The sequence below is a fragment of the Serinus canaria genome, chromosome 10 (genome assembly GCF_022539315.1).
Source record: "Serinus canaria isolate serCan28SL12 chromosome 10, serCan2020, whole genome shotgun sequence".
In the NCBI taxonomy this organism is placed as follows: Eukaryota; Metazoa; Chordata; class Aves; order Passeriformes; family Fringillidae; genus Serinus; species Serinus canaria.
The window spans coordinates 7,958,259-7,974,316 of record NC_066324.1 but is presented as its reverse complement, the minus strand read 5'-3'; the positions used below and the strand labels follow the sequence as shown (position 1 = coordinate 7,974,316).

At 55.3% G+C, this 16,058-nt stretch overlaps 1 protein-coding gene across 2 annotated transcripts; it reads left to right on the top strand.

The window, feature by feature from the left end:
• Positions 1-3,487: 3,487 nt before the first annotated feature.
• On the top strand, positions 3,488-14,459 carry MFGE8 (milk fat globule EGF and factor V/VIII domain containing). 2 transcript variants are annotated; one of them, XM_009090008.4, is made up of 10 exons: positions 3,488-3,642; positions 7,098-7,223; positions 7,453-7,578; positions 8,083-8,196; positions 8,596-8,777; positions 9,164-9,319; positions 10,209-10,353; positions 11,222-11,406; positions 12,680-12,835; positions 13,081-14,459. In XM_009090008.4, the coding sequence occupies exons 1-10, from the start codon at positions 3,570-3,572 to the stop codon at positions 13,222-13,224; spliced, it is 1,407 nt and encodes a 468-aa protein (XP_009088256.1). In that variant the 5' UTR covers positions 3,488-3,569; the 3' UTR covers positions 13,225-14,459. The 2 variants fall into 2 exon arrangements, with proteins under 2 accessions (XP_009088256.1, XP_050834511.1); XM_050978554.1 differs by lacking the exon at positions 7,098-7,223.
• Positions 14,460-16,058: the final 1,599 nt, after the last annotated feature.

Below are 16,058 nucleotides of genomic sequence, written 5' to 3'. Positions count from 1 at the left end.
GAGAGGGGGGGTTATATAAAGGTGCTTATATTAAGTACCTTACACAGACACACCAGCTCTAAGCTGGGTATAATCTTGTTTATTTAGGTTAGAGCAAAGGACTTGAAGTTAAACTGGCTGGAATCTCATCTGAGCTCCGACAAGATCAGCAGTGAGCAGCAAAGTGAAACCAGGGGATGGTGCTGCCCTTTGCCTTCTTCCTTTCAAATCAGAAAGTTTTAGATATCCTGAAGGGCTCTCAGTAGCCTTATGGAGCTTTCCATGCCCCAAGGATATTCAGCATATAGGTTTTTTATTAGTCCTGAAGTTCCCAATTCCTAAACAGTAGCATCCCTAAGCGTACAGCCTGTGTTTGAAGATGCTATTACCCTTTTGCTGGAAAGGTCAGAGAGTGTGGAAGACTTTTGTTCCTCAAGAAACTAAACAGAGAAGTCTGGCTACATGCAAGGGTTGTCCCAGCCAGTGGATGTCTTGGGCAGCTGTTGGAAACCTTGTGCTGGTAGGCCAGCGAGCAGTGATGCTGGCTGGGGCTGCAGGAGGTTAGAGGTGCTGGCACAAGCCCTTGGTTATCCTGTTAGAGGGATTAAGAGCAGGCTGGGGCTTAATCTACTGCTGTGATGCCACAGATCATTTCTCCTTCCCACTCAGAGTGGCTAACACGTGTGGCTGGATGGGAGGCTTGGTCCCACGGGGCAGGAAACTTACCCAGGACCTGTGTTGTGGCCTGAACCACAACTTTGAACTCTAAAAAAGAGTCATGCTTGTGAAGGATGAGGGCTACCTCATTCAGGGATTTTTCTGGGGGCTCTCAAAACTCGGGCGGGAGAGGAAAACCACTTTCAAGGAGTGTTGTGGGAGCATTTTGGGTGGGGAATCCCTCTGGGGTGTAACAACTGACTTCTGAGATAGACCTAAGCCAGTGAACTCCTTTACAGAACAGATAGTTGAAACAATAGGAGCTGCTACCCAAAACAAGATCCATTCAAGGGCTGAGCAGGGGGGTGGAGGGGCGTCTTTGCTACCTGAGTGTGGTGGGGAGAGGTCCTGTGAGTTTCTGAGAGGGAGTGGAGGGAAGGAACATGAAAATGTGCTGATACCAAAGCTGTCACTGCACATTCATCAGCCATGAGACCCGCCCTGGTCAGTTTTATGGCAGATGGGGGCTTTATTCTTGGGCAAGGCCTGTGCATTGTTCACCTCTCTTGTTCACAGGAAAACACCGTTGTATAAGCTGGAAAATAAATAGGATTGCATCAGAGAAATCCATGGCCCCCATCTTCACCTATTTTCCTCTTTATTACCCCAGCTACGGGAACCAGGCTGTCTGCTATCAGCACAGCTTGGAAAGGGTTACGCACAGCAGAATCTGGCAGATCTCTGCACAGAAGAAACCAAACCCAGTGGTAAATACTGCAACAGCAAGGCCTAAGTAGTCCCTGCAGAAGGGAGTGAAATTACGCCTGACCTTCGACCTACCCAGCTCTTTCAAGTAGAGCCATCCCTTGCAAAAACTTGGCGGCTGTAGGAGCCCGGGTGTGGTGTTTGCCTGTGGGAGCTGTCTCTGCTCCTCGTTTGTTCCCTGGCCTTGACAGGTTGCTCCTCTCTCTTCTCTGGTGCCCATGTCCAGAGCTTCCCTCTGCCCGCTGGGACAGCAGAGACACTTCCCAAGTGTAGTTTCTCGTGGGATGCCCCTCTCCATAGCATCATTCAAAGAGCCACTAGAACTTGCAAGCAGCACCGTCCCTGTGGAGACCATTGCTCCATCTGGCCTCCGCAACTCGCTTTTTAATATCCTTTCCCATGCACGCTCCTAGGACATTGGCATTCATGCCTCTGGGGACAGAAAGAAAACATTTTGCTTTCTGTTTTTAGAGAGGCTGATGCTTTTTGTGCAGCTCCCTCTGGGTCTTGCATTCTCTCTGAGACTAATCCAGGCAGTAGCCCCTCAAAAGGCCGAACAAACACCCTTGTCCTAGTTGCTTGTGCACAGCCCTGGGAATCTTGCCCTGAGCTCTCCTCCTCCTGACCTTGTTTTCCTCAGAACACCACAGCAGTAATTACCCTGAGGTTGAAGGGTTATTCGAAAGCAAGTCCTGTGTCTTGTGTGCTCCCTCCTTTCCAGCTGTTGTTTCTCCCTACACTGGAGTTAAACTCTACCTGGAGTTTTCTTTGTGTTGTTACTAATTTAGGAAAACACCAGCAGCGAGGGTGGTGGGTGTGGGTGGGAATACGTGTCCAGTTCCATGTGTTTCTCATTCTCTGGTGCCCTGAGAAGTCACCAGCGCAGCAGGGCAGCTGGATCTGCCACTGGGTCTCTCCCTAGGGTGCTGCTCGTGCTCTGGGTGCTCTCATAGGCACTGCATCTGACAAAAGCATTAGCTGGGCACTGGAGTGGAGGTGGGAAGACTGGTCAAAGTGCATGGCATGCAGCTGGACTGTCCAGCTCATGGATGGCTGCGTGGCTGCATTGCCAAAGGCAGAAATGTAGCAGCACTCTGCCAGAGTCAACACATAAATATGAGCAGACCAAGTGTCTGAGGTGGGTTAGTTAATGCTGAAAAGGAGGGTTTTGCAAGAAGAGATAAAATCAGCTTCACCTTTAGGAGGAGGAGGGTTTGGAGTGGATTTCCATGACAGGGTCAAATGATCCAGCATTCCTGTGCTGTGCAGTGCTCTTTTCCAAAGAATTTGCTGCTGAATATGGATTTAGCCTGAATATGCTTTAGTCTTCCAGGACTAAATATGTTTTTGCCTTCCAGGCCAGAGCTCCCCACAGGGCAGAGTTCCTCTGAAGAGTGTGGCTGGGCTTTTCCAGCTCTTGGTGGCCAGGCACAGCTCAAAAAGGAGCTAGTTTGTGGCCAAACCAGTGGAGCTGTGGCACAGTGCTTTGGGCAGAAGGCTGTTATGTCACTCCCAATCCCTTTCACATATTTGCAGGACCTGGCTGCAAGCTGATTTCCTTGATGCTAGTCAGGAGGAACTTGGGAAAACCTCATGCCACTGGCATGCTGGATGACAAGGATGGCACAGGGCACTTGTGTTCACTGTCCCTCGGAGGGGAAGCCCTCTCCAGCTTTCATCCCACCCAGGGAGAGAAAAGTGGGGTTTGTGCTGCAAAACAGCTCTCCCTTTGCCAAGTGCTGGCAGCCCCCAGTACATTCCGGTCCAACTCTGCATCCTCTGCCTGCCAGCCAGGGCCAGGAGCCATGGGCACTGCCAGGCTCCGAAGTCCCTACCGGCCACCCGAGGGTCAAGATCTGGCATGGGGCGAGCCAGCGGTCCCCTCACTGAAGCATCATCAGCGTGGCCGTGGTGGCTCTCACTTCCAGAGACACCTTCGCTGCCGCCTTGCTGTACCCGCCGTGCCGCCTGCACCCCGGGGGCGCGGACCCTCGGCCGGGCTGGTTCGGGCCGGTCCCGCCCCGGGGGCGGGCGGCGGAGCACGTGGGGCAGCGCCGGGCCGGGCTGAATCACTGCCCGCCCCGAGCCCCGCGGCGGAGCCGAGCCGAGCGGAGCCGAGCGCAGCGGAGCGGCTCGGGGGGAGCGCACGGCGCGGCTCGGGACGCAACATGAGCGCGGCGAGGTTGTTTCGGGCGCTGCTCGCCGTGGCGGTGGCGTTCTTGCTGTTTCTCGTCGTGTCCGGTGAGTGCCGGGGGGACGGAGTGCTGGGCAGCAGGGCTGCCGGAGAACCGGGGATCAGGAGTGCCGGGGAACCAGGGCTCAGGGGATGCGGGGTGAGGGAAAACCTGGGTGCCAAGCAGGCTGGAATGCTGTGGATCCGGAGCGGTGGGGATTTGGAGTGCAGGGTTGTCCGTTGTGCAGGGATTCCGGGGTGCAGAGCAGCCAGAGTGCAGAGAATCTGGAGTGCAGGGTTGCTTGGTGTGCAGGGGATCCGCGGTGCAGGAGAGGGTGAGTTTCAGGGGATACAGAATACTGGGGAGCCCGGAATGCCGGGAATGTGGAGTGCAGGGGATCCAGGGCGCAGGGGTTGTCCGGGGTGTAGGGGGTGTGTGTAGGGGTTGTCTGGTGTGTAGGGAAACCCGAGATGCCAGGGATCTGCGGGGCCGGGGACCCGGGACGTGTTGCGAGAGGAGCTGGGGGTGCAGGGTGAGTGGGTCCAGGCTGCGGTGCGGGTTGCAGGGCACGCAGTGCGAGTGGGACAGCGTGCAGACCCAGGGCTGCTGCTGCCGGAGCGGAGGATCTCGGGTCCACGGCCCCGTCCCTTCTTCCAAGGCGGGAGTCTCTCAGCCGGGCTGTCCTGTGCTTTCAGGCTCAGATAACCGTGCTGGCAATGTAAACAGCGTCCCTGGGACCGCCTGGTACGCGCCCAGCTGGCCTGGCCAGGGCAACCCCGGGGAGCAGCAGCTTCATCATAACCCCGTGGGTCATGCCTGGGGCGCTTGGCTCCGAAAGGGATGGATGAGACCAGGGAAAAGGGGAGCAAAGCCTAAGTGCAGGCTCCAGGTCAGGGACAAAGGGCAGCAGGAGGGGGTGAGAAAGGCCTTGTTTATGTTTGCTCTCCCTGGATGGCTGAGGTGCCCTTTTTGCCCTCCCAAGACCTGACTTCCCCCAGCCCCGCTGGGATGAGCTGTCCCAGTATTCGGAGGATGTTATTTTTGCCTCCCAGCCAGGCTGTGGGTTCATATAAGCAAACATTTCCAAAAGCGGTGGTTGATCTTTGTTGCCTTGGTTCCTGAGTGTTCAGCCTGTGACAGCTCTGTCCTTGACTGGAGAAAAATGTGTGTGTGGAGGATGGAGATGCTGAACAGCTCTGAAACCAGGCCTGAAACAGCCCAGAAACAGGAGCATCCAAAACTGCTTGCTACAGTGGAAAAAGTGACCTGTGTGCCTCACTGCTAGGCAGGGGGCTGGCTACCAACACCCACTATGTAAGGGATTATTCCTGGGAGGGGATAAAAGGGAGTCCAGTTACTTGCAATAACTGAAGTATAAAACTTGGACCCTTCCTGCCCTAACCCTGGGAGGAGACCTTGGTGCTTTCCTGCCATGTCACACCCCAGAGACTCCTGTGCTGGAGGCAGCACTGATGCTGGGGAGCATCAGTGTTCCTTGACACTCTGTGCCTGGTGAAGCAGCCATGTCCCACTATTGGACAGAAGTAGCTCAGTCTGTGTGGCCTTGACTGGCTGCTGGAAGAGATCCGTGGGATGGGGTGGATTGATGTGCCGAAGACCTGCGGAGCGGTGGAGGGGTGTGGAGCAAAGGCATCCCCACTATCCCCACTATCACTCCTCCCATGCTGTAGCTCATGGCAGCGCATTGATGGAGCATGAGGTCATGCAGAACAGGCAGGGCAGCACAGGCAGTGATTTGAACTGGTGCCCAAGCTTTTCTGCCTCCTGAGGCTGGGCTAAGGGAGCTACAGCATCCTTATGGAAACCTCCACCTGATGCTGGCCTGCCTGCCACCAGTGTGTACCCTACACATGTGGAGTGTCAGGAAGAGTAGGATTAAGTCGAAAGAGTCCTGCTATTAAAGGACTAATGAGTAGGAGCTCACTGAGTAGTAGCTTAGGCAAATGAGAACTGTGTTGTTTGGTGTTCATCTGGGCAGTGAGCCCACAGCTCATCAACTTCCACCTTCTCCAGGTCATGCAGGCAGTGAAGGGTTATTCCTAGGTCTCAACCTGGGTTCAGCCCTTGTTCTGGCTTCTGCAGGGTAGCAGAGAAATGCCTGGCATCAAGGGATGTGCTGTCCTGTTTGACAAGGAGTTACTGAGGCTTTCAACCAGTCTTGAGGAAATCTGGTCTAGGTTTATGGAATGTTGCTGCCTTGCAGCTTTTAGGCAGAATAAATTGAGGGTGGGAGGAATTTCAGCCCAGCTTTTGCAATCTGATTCAGCCCAGCAATGGAGCGTAGAAGGTTGGAGGGTGCAGTGGGTTGACATCATTCACTTCCCTCCTCAACAGGACAGGATGGGGAAAAGAAGGAAAAGATCCAGAGAGGGTCCTTCCCATGGGCTGCAGTTATTCATTAACTGCTCTGGTGTGGGTCCTTTCCATGAGATACAGCCCATGAGGAAGAGACAGCTCCAGCCTGGAGTTGTCTGTGGGCTGCAGTACGGATATCTGCTCTCCTGTGGTCCTGCACAGGTTTCAAGGAGACAGGTCTTCTCCATGGGCTGCAGTAGAATCCCTGCTCCTGCACCTGGATCACTTCCTTTCCCTCCTTACTCTGTGCCGGGGGTGTTTGCAGGGCTGTTTCTCTCACATTTTTCTCACTCCTCTTCTACAGCTGCTGCGCAGTATTTTTTACTTTATCTTGGATACATTATCACACAAGCCGTGCTGGTGATGGGCACCAGCTTTGAGCAGCAGAGGGTCTCTTTTGGCATTGGCTGGGACTGGCTGTCTCCAGCGTGAGAGCAGCTCCTGTTGTCTTCTTGCTGAGCCACCTTTGCAGCCCACTGCCACCACCACCTTGCCAAATAAACCCTACACCGTGGCAGATGCTGGAGGTGGATGAACAGGCAGGGAAGATGGTGCAGCCCCACCAGCTCCATGGGGGAACCTTCCTGTGAGCCAGGGCTGCCCTGTGGGAGCTGCTCAGAGAATGATGGAGGTCTGGCAGGCATCCTGCAGAGATGGACCTTGTGCTTCCTCCTTGCCTGACTCCAGCATCTGGGAATTGAGGAATGCGAGCTCCCCCTACAATGATTTTTCTTTTTGGTGTTCTTACAAGTACAAACTTACATTTGCAAAACCCAGCAACAGCACCAGCCCCATTCCCTTGAATCATTCTGTCCTTCTTGTGCCTGAGCAGGCCCCAGCCTGGCCACTCACATTTCCCAGCCAAGTGTCAGAAATATTTAATGCACCAAAACCCGGGTTTCCCCTGTCTTCACTCTGTCAAGCAGGTCCTTGCTGCTGGTTATGCTCCCAGTCTCAACCATTGCTTTTGAATGCCAGCAGCCCTGTGCAAAGTCCAGTAGCCTGTCCCTGCCAGGTGCTCCCTTCCCTGTGGGATTTGCAGCAGACCAGTTCCTGCAGTTGGGCTGGGATGCCTTTGTGTGCATGGGGCTCTGGTGGATGGCTGCCTTAGGGAAGGCCTGCAGTGACACCTGGCTTTACTTCCAGGTGACTTCTGTGACGTGAACCACTGTCAGAATGGGGGCACCTGCCTGACTGGGATTAATGAGGCCCCCTTCTTCTGCATCTGCCCTGAGGGCTATGTTGGGATTGACTGCAATGAGACAGAGAAAGGTGAGGAGCTGACCCTTTCCCAGGTGCTCCCCTTGTCCTGGCCGTGCACCACTGGCCCTGGTGTTCAGCCCTTCTGATGGCTGATGGACACATAGAGCACAGATCTGAGTAGGGATATGGTGATGGGATGAACTTGGGGGCAATGCAATGTCTGTGAGGAGTGGAAGCCCACTGGATGCTCTTATTTTCCACCTGTGCCTATATTACAGTTGCTTTTCCCTTTCCCCAGGGCCCTGCCACCCCAATCCTTGCCACAACAATGGTGAGTGCCAGCTGGTCCCAAACCGGGGCGATGTCTTCACTGACTACATCTGCAAGTGCCCTGCGGGGTACGATGGGGTGCACTGCCAGAACAGTGAGTACAGCAGGGGAGCAGGTGGGGGAAGGCTGTCCCCTGGCAGCTTGGGGACCCTTTGGGTGACAGCTAGGGGCTGTGAGCAGCTGTGACTGTGGGACACCAGGCTTACAGGGATCATGGGCTGTTTTGGGGCTTGCAGGGTGGAGGGAAGGACCACGGTGTGTGCACAGGTTATGTCTGAATCTTGCTCTGCATCTCTGGAGGGACTTGGTATCTCAAGTAATAACACAAGGGGTGCTTCAAGGCTCAGCCTGCTCCATGCAGGTTCCCAGCCTTGATGTGACTCTGTGTCCTGGTGCACCTGCATGGGAACTCTGTGGGGACACAGCATAGATGGATCCTTGGTTAGAGCTTCAACCTGTGGCACCCTCTCTTCAGGGACCCTGCCATGGCCCTTGTTCAGGGGATGCCTCCCCCTGTTCTTGTTGCTCTGAATGAGGGGTCTCCTCTCTGCGACTGGTTTTGGGATTGCTTCCTGAGCTCCTCCTCTCTCTCTCCCAGACAAGAACGAGTGCTCCTCCCAGCCTTGCAAAAATGGAGGCACCTGCCTGGACCTGGATGGTGACTACACCTGCAAGTGTCCTTCTCCATTCTTGGGGAAGACCTGCCACAGCCGTAAGTCTTTGGCATCAGCTGTACTGAATTCCCTTTCCCTCCTGTTCCCTACTGTCTGTCCCTCATTGCCAGGAGGGATCTCACCAGCTGGTTTAGGGAATCGATCCTTGATGCCAGCAGGACTGGTCCTAATGGAGGGAACATCCTCAGGAAGGTGCTGTCTCCTCTCTGGAGTGCCCCAGGAAAGTCCTTTCTTCTCCAGACCTCTGTGCTGTGAGGGGGACTGATGGGTGGTGTGGTTTTGTCTGAGGGATGATGAGGAGAGAACACCTTGGGGACAGCCAGACCTTAGGGCTGGCCTCCCCCTCCTGTTCTGCCCCCAGACAAGAAACAAATGACCCCTAGTTCTGCTCCCTGGTTACTGTCTGTCTTTGATCCTGATCTCCCCTCTGCCCCCAGGCTGTGCTGTTCTCCTGGGCATGGAAGGAGGAGCCATCTCTGATGCCCAGCTCTCAGCATCCTCTGTCTATTATGGCTTCCTTGGCCTCCAGCGCTGGGGCCCAGAGCTCGCCCGCCTCAACAACCATGGCATTGTCAATGCCTGGACCTCCAGCAACTACGACAAGAGCCCCTGGATCCAGGTACCTGCAGCAGGACTGGAATGCCAGCACAGAGAGCAGCCCAGCAGACATGGCTGGTCTTGCAGTGCTGCTGTCACGGGATTTCACTGCTCCTGGTGGCAAGTGTGGGACTAAATTGCTGCATCAAGCTGCCACCCAGGGGTATCTTGGGATATGCCTGGAGGAGGGAAGTCCATTGGAGGAAGGTGGGACATGGGTTGTTGATCCTCTATGCTCTGCCCACCTTGGGAGGCAAGGCTGGAGGGATGGAGGGCTTCCATCCCTGGGCAGCCCCTTTCCTTGTCCCAGTGCGCACCCTCCCACCCAGACTTGGTGGTCCTGGTGGGTGCAAGGGCTGTGCACCCCATTCTCACTGCACCCCACTCATCCTCTTCTCCCCCCCACAGGCCAACCTGCTGCGGAAGATGCGGCTGAGCGGGATCATCACGCAGGGCGCGCGCCGCGTAGGGCAGCAGGAGTTTGTCCGCGCCTACAAAGTCGCCTACAGCCTCGATGGGAGGGAATTCACCTTCTTCAAGGATGAGAAGAAGGATGTAGACAAGGTGGGCTGTGATGCTCTGTGTAGGGGATGTCCCAGCTCCCCCCATCCAGTGGTGCCGTGGGTGCTGAAGTGGCTGTGAGCTGCATCCCTGTGTGTGGGAAAGTGATTTTGACCTGGGGCACAGCTGTGTTGGGAACCGATGGGAACTCTCCTAGCAGTGAGATGGCACAGGCGGTTCCAGTGCCAAGCAATACTCCCTGCCTCTGTTTAATTGACCATAATAAGCATAACCAAAGAAGCAGCACTGCCTGATTTAGGTCATTCAGATAGTATCTTTATCACTGACACCCTGTGGGAACTGGGCTTGGTCTGGGAGTGCTACTGAGCAGCTTGGGTAGCTCGGTGTTGTATCTGCAGCAAGCACCAGCTGACAGTGTGTCTCTCAAAGTGGGAATACTTGTAGATTGCCATGCTCTCCACTTGCAGTTCTTCACGGCAAGCATCTCCTGCTGGCTTTCTGAGCATCAAGGGAGTGGTTGGGAGTATCTGCTTTGCTTTAAAAAAAATAGAAAAATTCCTCTTCTTTCTGCAGCAGTGGAAAAAGTGTGTGAAAGGCAATTTGATTCTATTTATTATGTTAAAAAGGAACGAGTGAGCCACCTCTCTGCTTGTCATGATTTGATGAGCATTGTAGTAGTGGGAGTGGGTGTTGCTGCATGTGTGGCTCTGTGGGGGTGAGGATGAAGCAAGGAATATTGCAAAGCTCTCTTGGGAGTGTTGGAGCTCCTCCAAGGTCCTGCACTGTTCCAGGGCACAAAACCAGAGCCCAGCTTCCCCCTCTGTGCTCTTTTGCCATTGGCAGTGCCAAGATCTCTCTGTCTGCTCTGCAAGGGGTTTGCTGCAGGAGACTGTGGGAGAGCTGGGGCACTGAGCCCTGGTCCCTATTGCAGGTTTTTGAGGGGAACGTGGACTATGGCACCATGAGGACCAACATGTTCAACCCTCCTATCACGGCCCAGTTCATCCGCATCTACCCCGTGATGTGCCGCCGTGCCTGCACGCTGCGCTTCGAGCTCATCGGCTGTGAGATGAACGGTAAATGCCAGTGCTGCCCCCTCAAGGGGCTGCAGGGCAGGGGGTGACATGGGGCAGGGCATCACCCCTTGGCCTGCTTCTGATCCCTCAGGACAGGGGATTTGTCAGTGCTTGCTTTTCCTCACGCTGATGCCTGGGAATACCCAGGGGTGTGTTTGGGGAGCACAAGCCGTTAATCCCATCGGCTCAGCCAGCTCGAGCTGCATTCTCACGCTGCTAACACCTTCCCAAGGCAGGAGTTTTTACTGTGCCCCCCCACCCCGTGGTTCTGAGCTGTGAACCCTCTGCTTTTCCTGCTGGAGAGCTTGAAAAGCAGCAGAGGATCAAAGTCCTCTGGGAAATGTAAGGGATCATCAGCCTGAGCCCTTTCCCTGTGCCTCCTGCATTCCTGCTCTGCAGCACATCCCTGGGAATTGAGTGGGACTTGCGTGTCAGTGTGGGAGTGGGATGTTGTGGGGGCTTGGGTCCTGTCTTGCTGCTGCGTGGGTGTGGTGCTATCCGTGCTTTTGGCTGGGGATATCTTTGCATTGCTCTTTCCACATCCTCTGCTTCCTGCCAAAGCTTTCTGTATTCCAGGGCTGGGCTGGGCTGTGCTGTGCTGTGCTGTGGGGACATCTACTCATCCTTGCAGCAGGAGGCACTGTAAACCAGGGAATATCTGGGAGCTAAAAATCCCGGGAAAAGACCGCCCTGCTGATCTGCTGAGCATTTCCCTGCCTGGCCCTGGTGCCGCTCTGGGCAGTGGAATGAGATTGTGGGGATGGCTTCTGACAGGTCTGAGGGGTTTTGCTTGCAGCGGTGCTGTTGTCTCTTTCCTTTTCACTGCCTGTGTCAACTGTTGTGTTACAGTGTATTTCAACACTGGCAGGTTGCTCGGAGCCTCTGGGCATGAAATCCCGCCTCATCTCCGACCAGCAGATCACAGCCTCCAGCGTCTTCAAGACCTGGGGCATCGATGCCTTTACCTGGCACCCTCATTACGCTCGCCTGGACTTGACGGGCAAAACCAACGCCTGGACAGCCCTGAACAACGACCAGTCCGAGTGGCTGCAGGTGGGTCTCTGGTCTCTGTAACCTCATGTCTCCTCACCAGCTCCTCAGCTGTGCCTAGGGCCATCTCCTGTTTCAGGGTAGCTGGAGCAGCTGGGTTCGTGTGACCAGAGCCTTGTTGTGGGTCACAAAGTTCAGCAATGCTCTCCCCCAGCGGGGATCACAGGGGCAGGTCAGGATGGGACCACAGCCACCAGTTTTAACAGCAGTCCTGGAGCTCTGGGTTAGAATCAGCCCATAGGAACATGGTGGTGTCGTATCTGCACCTTCCTGAGGGGTGCATCAAGTCTGCAGCACCCCAGTTCTGTCTCGCCCCCTGAGGAAGTGCCATCCCAGCCTGGAGTGACCATCCCAACACTTTGGCTGCCCAGAACACCATGTTTCTGTTTTGCAGGAAAAAATCAGGCTTGCTTTTCTCTTCTCAGTCTGGAATAGAAACAAATAGTTTTGAAATTTCCTTCTCAGTTTCCCTTGCTCCCCTGTTTTTGTACTTTTCACATGATTCCATGACATAATAGGACAAAGCAGTTTAGATATTCATCCCGCTTTTTATTTGGGAAATGATTAAAAGCAGCTGTCTCACAACTCTAAATAAACCAGCTTATCGAGACATTGCCTGATGACAGGGTCAGGATGACACGCTGAGCTGGGCTATTGCACCACAGGCTGCTTGTTTGTATATATGTGTATAGATTTACATGTACACTCAGGATTTATGTGTATTGTATCGCTGGAATTGCCCTCTATGAGCATGAAAACAGAGCTAAATTAATGAGGCTTTCAGCTCCTTTGGTGGTTTACCCTGTAATGTGCCAGCAGCAGTAAACACAGTGTGGCAGAGTAAAGAGAATAGAAACTGTCTCACTTAGAACCCAAATGTCAGATTGTGTTGAACTGCATATTTTCTCAGCCAGAATTACTTTCCAGTGGAAATCCATTTCCTCTGTGAATCTTGTATTTTTTTGAGTTGAGAGTTTTTACTGTCCTTCCCACACTGGTGTTTCTGGCAAAAAATGTGGAGGTGGCAGGGGTGGGCAAGGGAGCTGAGATGAGTCTGCGCCCACTTTTGGTTGCTTTGAGTGATGCTGTGAGTGTTGAAGGGTCAAATATTTCACAGTCATGTTTTATGATTTGTTTGGCATGGGGGTCAAGTGGTGTTTTCTCCATTCTTGACCCCAGGGGCCAGCTCTTCCTGGCTGCCTCTGGAGCATGAAGGGTGCTATAGGGTGGGAGAATTGCTCCTGCAAGGAGCTGTGACGAGCCTTGTCTCTGCCAGATTGACCTTCGGGACCAGAAGAAGGTGACAGGCATCATCACACAAGGAGCCCGTGACTTTGGGCACATCCAGTATGTGGCAGCTTACAAGGTGGCCTACAGTGACAACGGCACGTCCTGGACCCTGTACCGGGATGCCCAGACAAACAGCACCAAGGTGGGTGTGGAGAGGGCAAGGCGATTTCCCAGGGGGGAATGAGGTCACAGAGTCACAAAAATATGCTGAGTTGGAAGGGAACCACAAGGGTCATTGAGTCCAACTCCTGGCCCTGCACAGGAGTCCCAAGAGTCACACCCTGTGCCTGAGAGTGTTGTGCAAAGGCTCCTTGAACTCTGTCAGGTGGTGCTGTGACTGCTGCCCTGGGGTACTGGCAGCACTGATTGCCCACCTTTCTCCTCTAGATCTTCCATGGCAACAGTGACAACTACTCACACAAGAAGAACGTTTTCGACGTGCCCTTCTACGCCCGCTATGTGCGCATCCTGCCCGTGGCCTGGAACAACCGCATCACCCTGCGCGTGGAGCTGCTGGGCTGCGATGAGTAGGCACGGGGAAGAAGGACGGGGCTGCTCTTCCCCGCTGCCCAGCCTGCACCCTGCCTGCCCCTGCCCACTCCTGCTCTGACCTCACACCCCCCTCTCCATGTCCCCACACTCAGGAGGCGGCCAAGAGGGCTCCCCTGCCCCGCGGTGGTGCTGGGGCTGCAGCACTGCGCTTTACGGGGCCCTTGCAGGTGGGATGTGGGGATGGCTCCTGCCCTCTTGCTGCTCCAGCCAGGGCTGACACCCCCTCTGCAACTGGGGCTTTCTTGGGGACACCATCCTGCAAATGAGGCCTTGCTGGGGGACCCTGTCCTGCAACCAGGGCTTGGCTTTTTCTTCTCAGCTAAGCCTGGGGACAAATGTTCTCCTTCCTGCTTCTGCTTCCAGCAGAGAGACTACAGCCTGTGGCAATCCCTTGCCTGAGCTGTGTCTTGGGGCTCAGCCATTTTCAGGGTCTTAGGGCAGGCTCCTCTGGTTTGCAGCCTCCAATGTCCCTCCTGCTCCCTGCTTGTCTGCAAGCAGGGGCTGTGAAAATCCTCTGATAAATCTCAGCTGTTGTCCCCTGCCCATTTTGCCAGGCCCTGAGTCTCCTTGCCTGCGATGTCAGCGCCACATAGTGCGAGTGGAGTGATGAGACAGCTCCTGTCAAGAGGCACCAGGTCCCCACTGATGGTGGCTCTACCTGCTGGGTACTCTGGCAGGCACTGCCCATTCCCCTTCCTGGGATGCCAGCTCCAGCAGCGTCCCAGTCTCAGCATTGCCATCATCCCCAGTTTACTGCAGTTTGGTGTGCCTGGCTGTCCCTTGTCCTCAGAGCCCGGTGGTGACCAGTGGGACTACAATCTGGTAGTGGAGAGAGTTGGTTTGTAGCCAGAAGGATGTGAAGAAAAGATGGGAAAGGTGGTAATTAAACCACCCAAATGCAGGGGGCAGAGAGCCGTGCCATGACCCTTTTTGTAACCTGACTTTTTTCCCTTTACATGGGGTGGAGGGGAGCCTCTTGCAATGCTCGAGCCCTTGGGATTTGCAGTAGGAGATGAGTGAGTCCCAGGTGGGAGCACGGGCAGGCTGTCCTGGGCTGGCAGCAGTGCTTCCCCTGCCTGCTGGGATGTGAAGCAGCCGTGGGGCTGGGCTGGCAGTGGGTTTGCTTTGGCAAGGGCTGAGGGAGCCCGAGTGGGATGGCAGCGATGGCCCCACTCTGGGGTGTCTCTGACAGTATTAAAACCAGCTGAAACTTTTGGGGGTGTTGGCTTGTCTGATCTGTGCCTCCCCAAGGCCATCTTCCAAAGCTTGGATGGTCTGGTGATCCTCCAGGATTCCCTCTGAGGCCGTTTACTCCTCCACCCTGGGGTGGCCAGCTGCTGTGCTGGCCCTGCACCTCTCCTGCCTTCACAGACCCTCCTAGCTCCCTTCCCTGCCTGAAAAACAGGGTATCTCAGGGCTTTGTGTGCATCTTTCCCACCGTCCCCACCCTGTCGCAGCTGCTGGAGACTGCTCGCAGCTGGCCAGGCGTGGCAGGATGGGACTTGGGGAGGGGAAGCCTCTATCAGCACCCACACCCTGTGTCTCCTCCTTTGGCTTTGATCCTGGAGCAAATCCCCCAGCTTGGAGCTAGATCAGCTCTTACACCCAAGCATGCTCCCAGGGCTGGAGGGAGCTGTGAACTTTGCAAGAGCTGCCTGTGGGGATGTTCCCAACAGAGCCCTCTTGGGGAGGGCTGGGGCATGGATGCTGCTGGAGCAGGATCTGCTTGCCCTGAGGGTGTGATCCCATGTAGGGAGGGGGCATTGTGGTAAACAGGACAGAGGAGCTTTGCTTGTGTCCAGGATCTGCCACACTGGGCAGGGACCCCTGAAGTTGGCATGAATAGCCAAGCGTCATCTATGTCTTACCATAGCTCTCTGTCCCTGCAGCTCTGGACAATCTTCCTGCACCTCCCTGTGGCCAGCAGTGCCCTGCTCAGCCAGGCATCTCCTCCTTGGGCCTTGCCTATGGGAGGTGGGCTCTTGCCTTGCCCTGGGAGTGCCAGATGTGGGCATCAGAGGAGCTGGGGATCTGCTTGGGAAGACTGGGCTGAATTCATTGTGTCTGTGGCTGCAGCTGCTTGGTGACAAATAGCAGCCACAGACAGAGACAGGGACAGGGGGGACAGTCTGCCCAGTTCACCTCCAGACATGCCACCCTTATCATCGGGAAGCTGAGGCAGAGATAAGAGCGGTTCGCTTTGAGTCCAGCCAAGACAGCCATGAGCCGGGGATATGGCAGAGGCTCCATGAGGAGGGTGATGGGAGCAGATGCTGCACATCAGAGTGGGAGAAGCATCCTCAACCCCCTGCTGCTGCTCCCCCTGCCCACTGCTACCCCCCAAGCAAGCCCCTCTGATGGATTCTGAGCACCTTCCCAGCCTTGTGACATTTCCTTCATCCCCCAGAGCCCCAGGATGGGGGGATTGGGAGAGCCATAGTGCCCTCCCCGCCATGCACAGCCCCTCAGGGCTTGTCCCTATCCCTCGGATGCTCTTCCCGGACATGGCTGGGTTGCAGGGACAGCAGGAAGGCCGGGATGGCCGGCAGGCTGTGGCACCCTGCTGACTGCTGCCAGCTGCTGGCAGCTGGTTCCTCAGGAAGCAGCCGTCGGGGAGAGCATCCTCTCACCACTGCCCGGAAAGCCCAGCACAGATCACAAGATCCTCCATCCCACCAGGAATGTGAGTGTTCCTGCTAGAATCATCCTGTGCAAGCAGCATTTCATGGACAATTCTCTGGTGAGGCCACAGCAGAGCTGTCAGGTGCTGGCTTTGAGGTGGGGAGGATGGGATGACACTTATGGCTCCCATT

Coding starts and splice junctions, on each gene's coding strand:
- MFGE8 (XM_009090008.4), top strand. CDS start 3,570: ATGAGCGCGGCGAGGTTGTTTCGGGCGCTGCTCGCCGTGGCGGTGGCG. Junction 3,643..7,097: donor GCTGTTTCTCGTCGTGTCCG/GTGAGTGCCGGG, acceptor CTTTACTTCCAG/GTGACTTCTGTGACGTGAAC. Junction 9,320..10,208: donor AGAAGAAGGATGTAGACAAG/GTGGGCTGTGAT, acceptor TCCCTATTGCAG/GTTTTTGAGGGGAACGTGGA.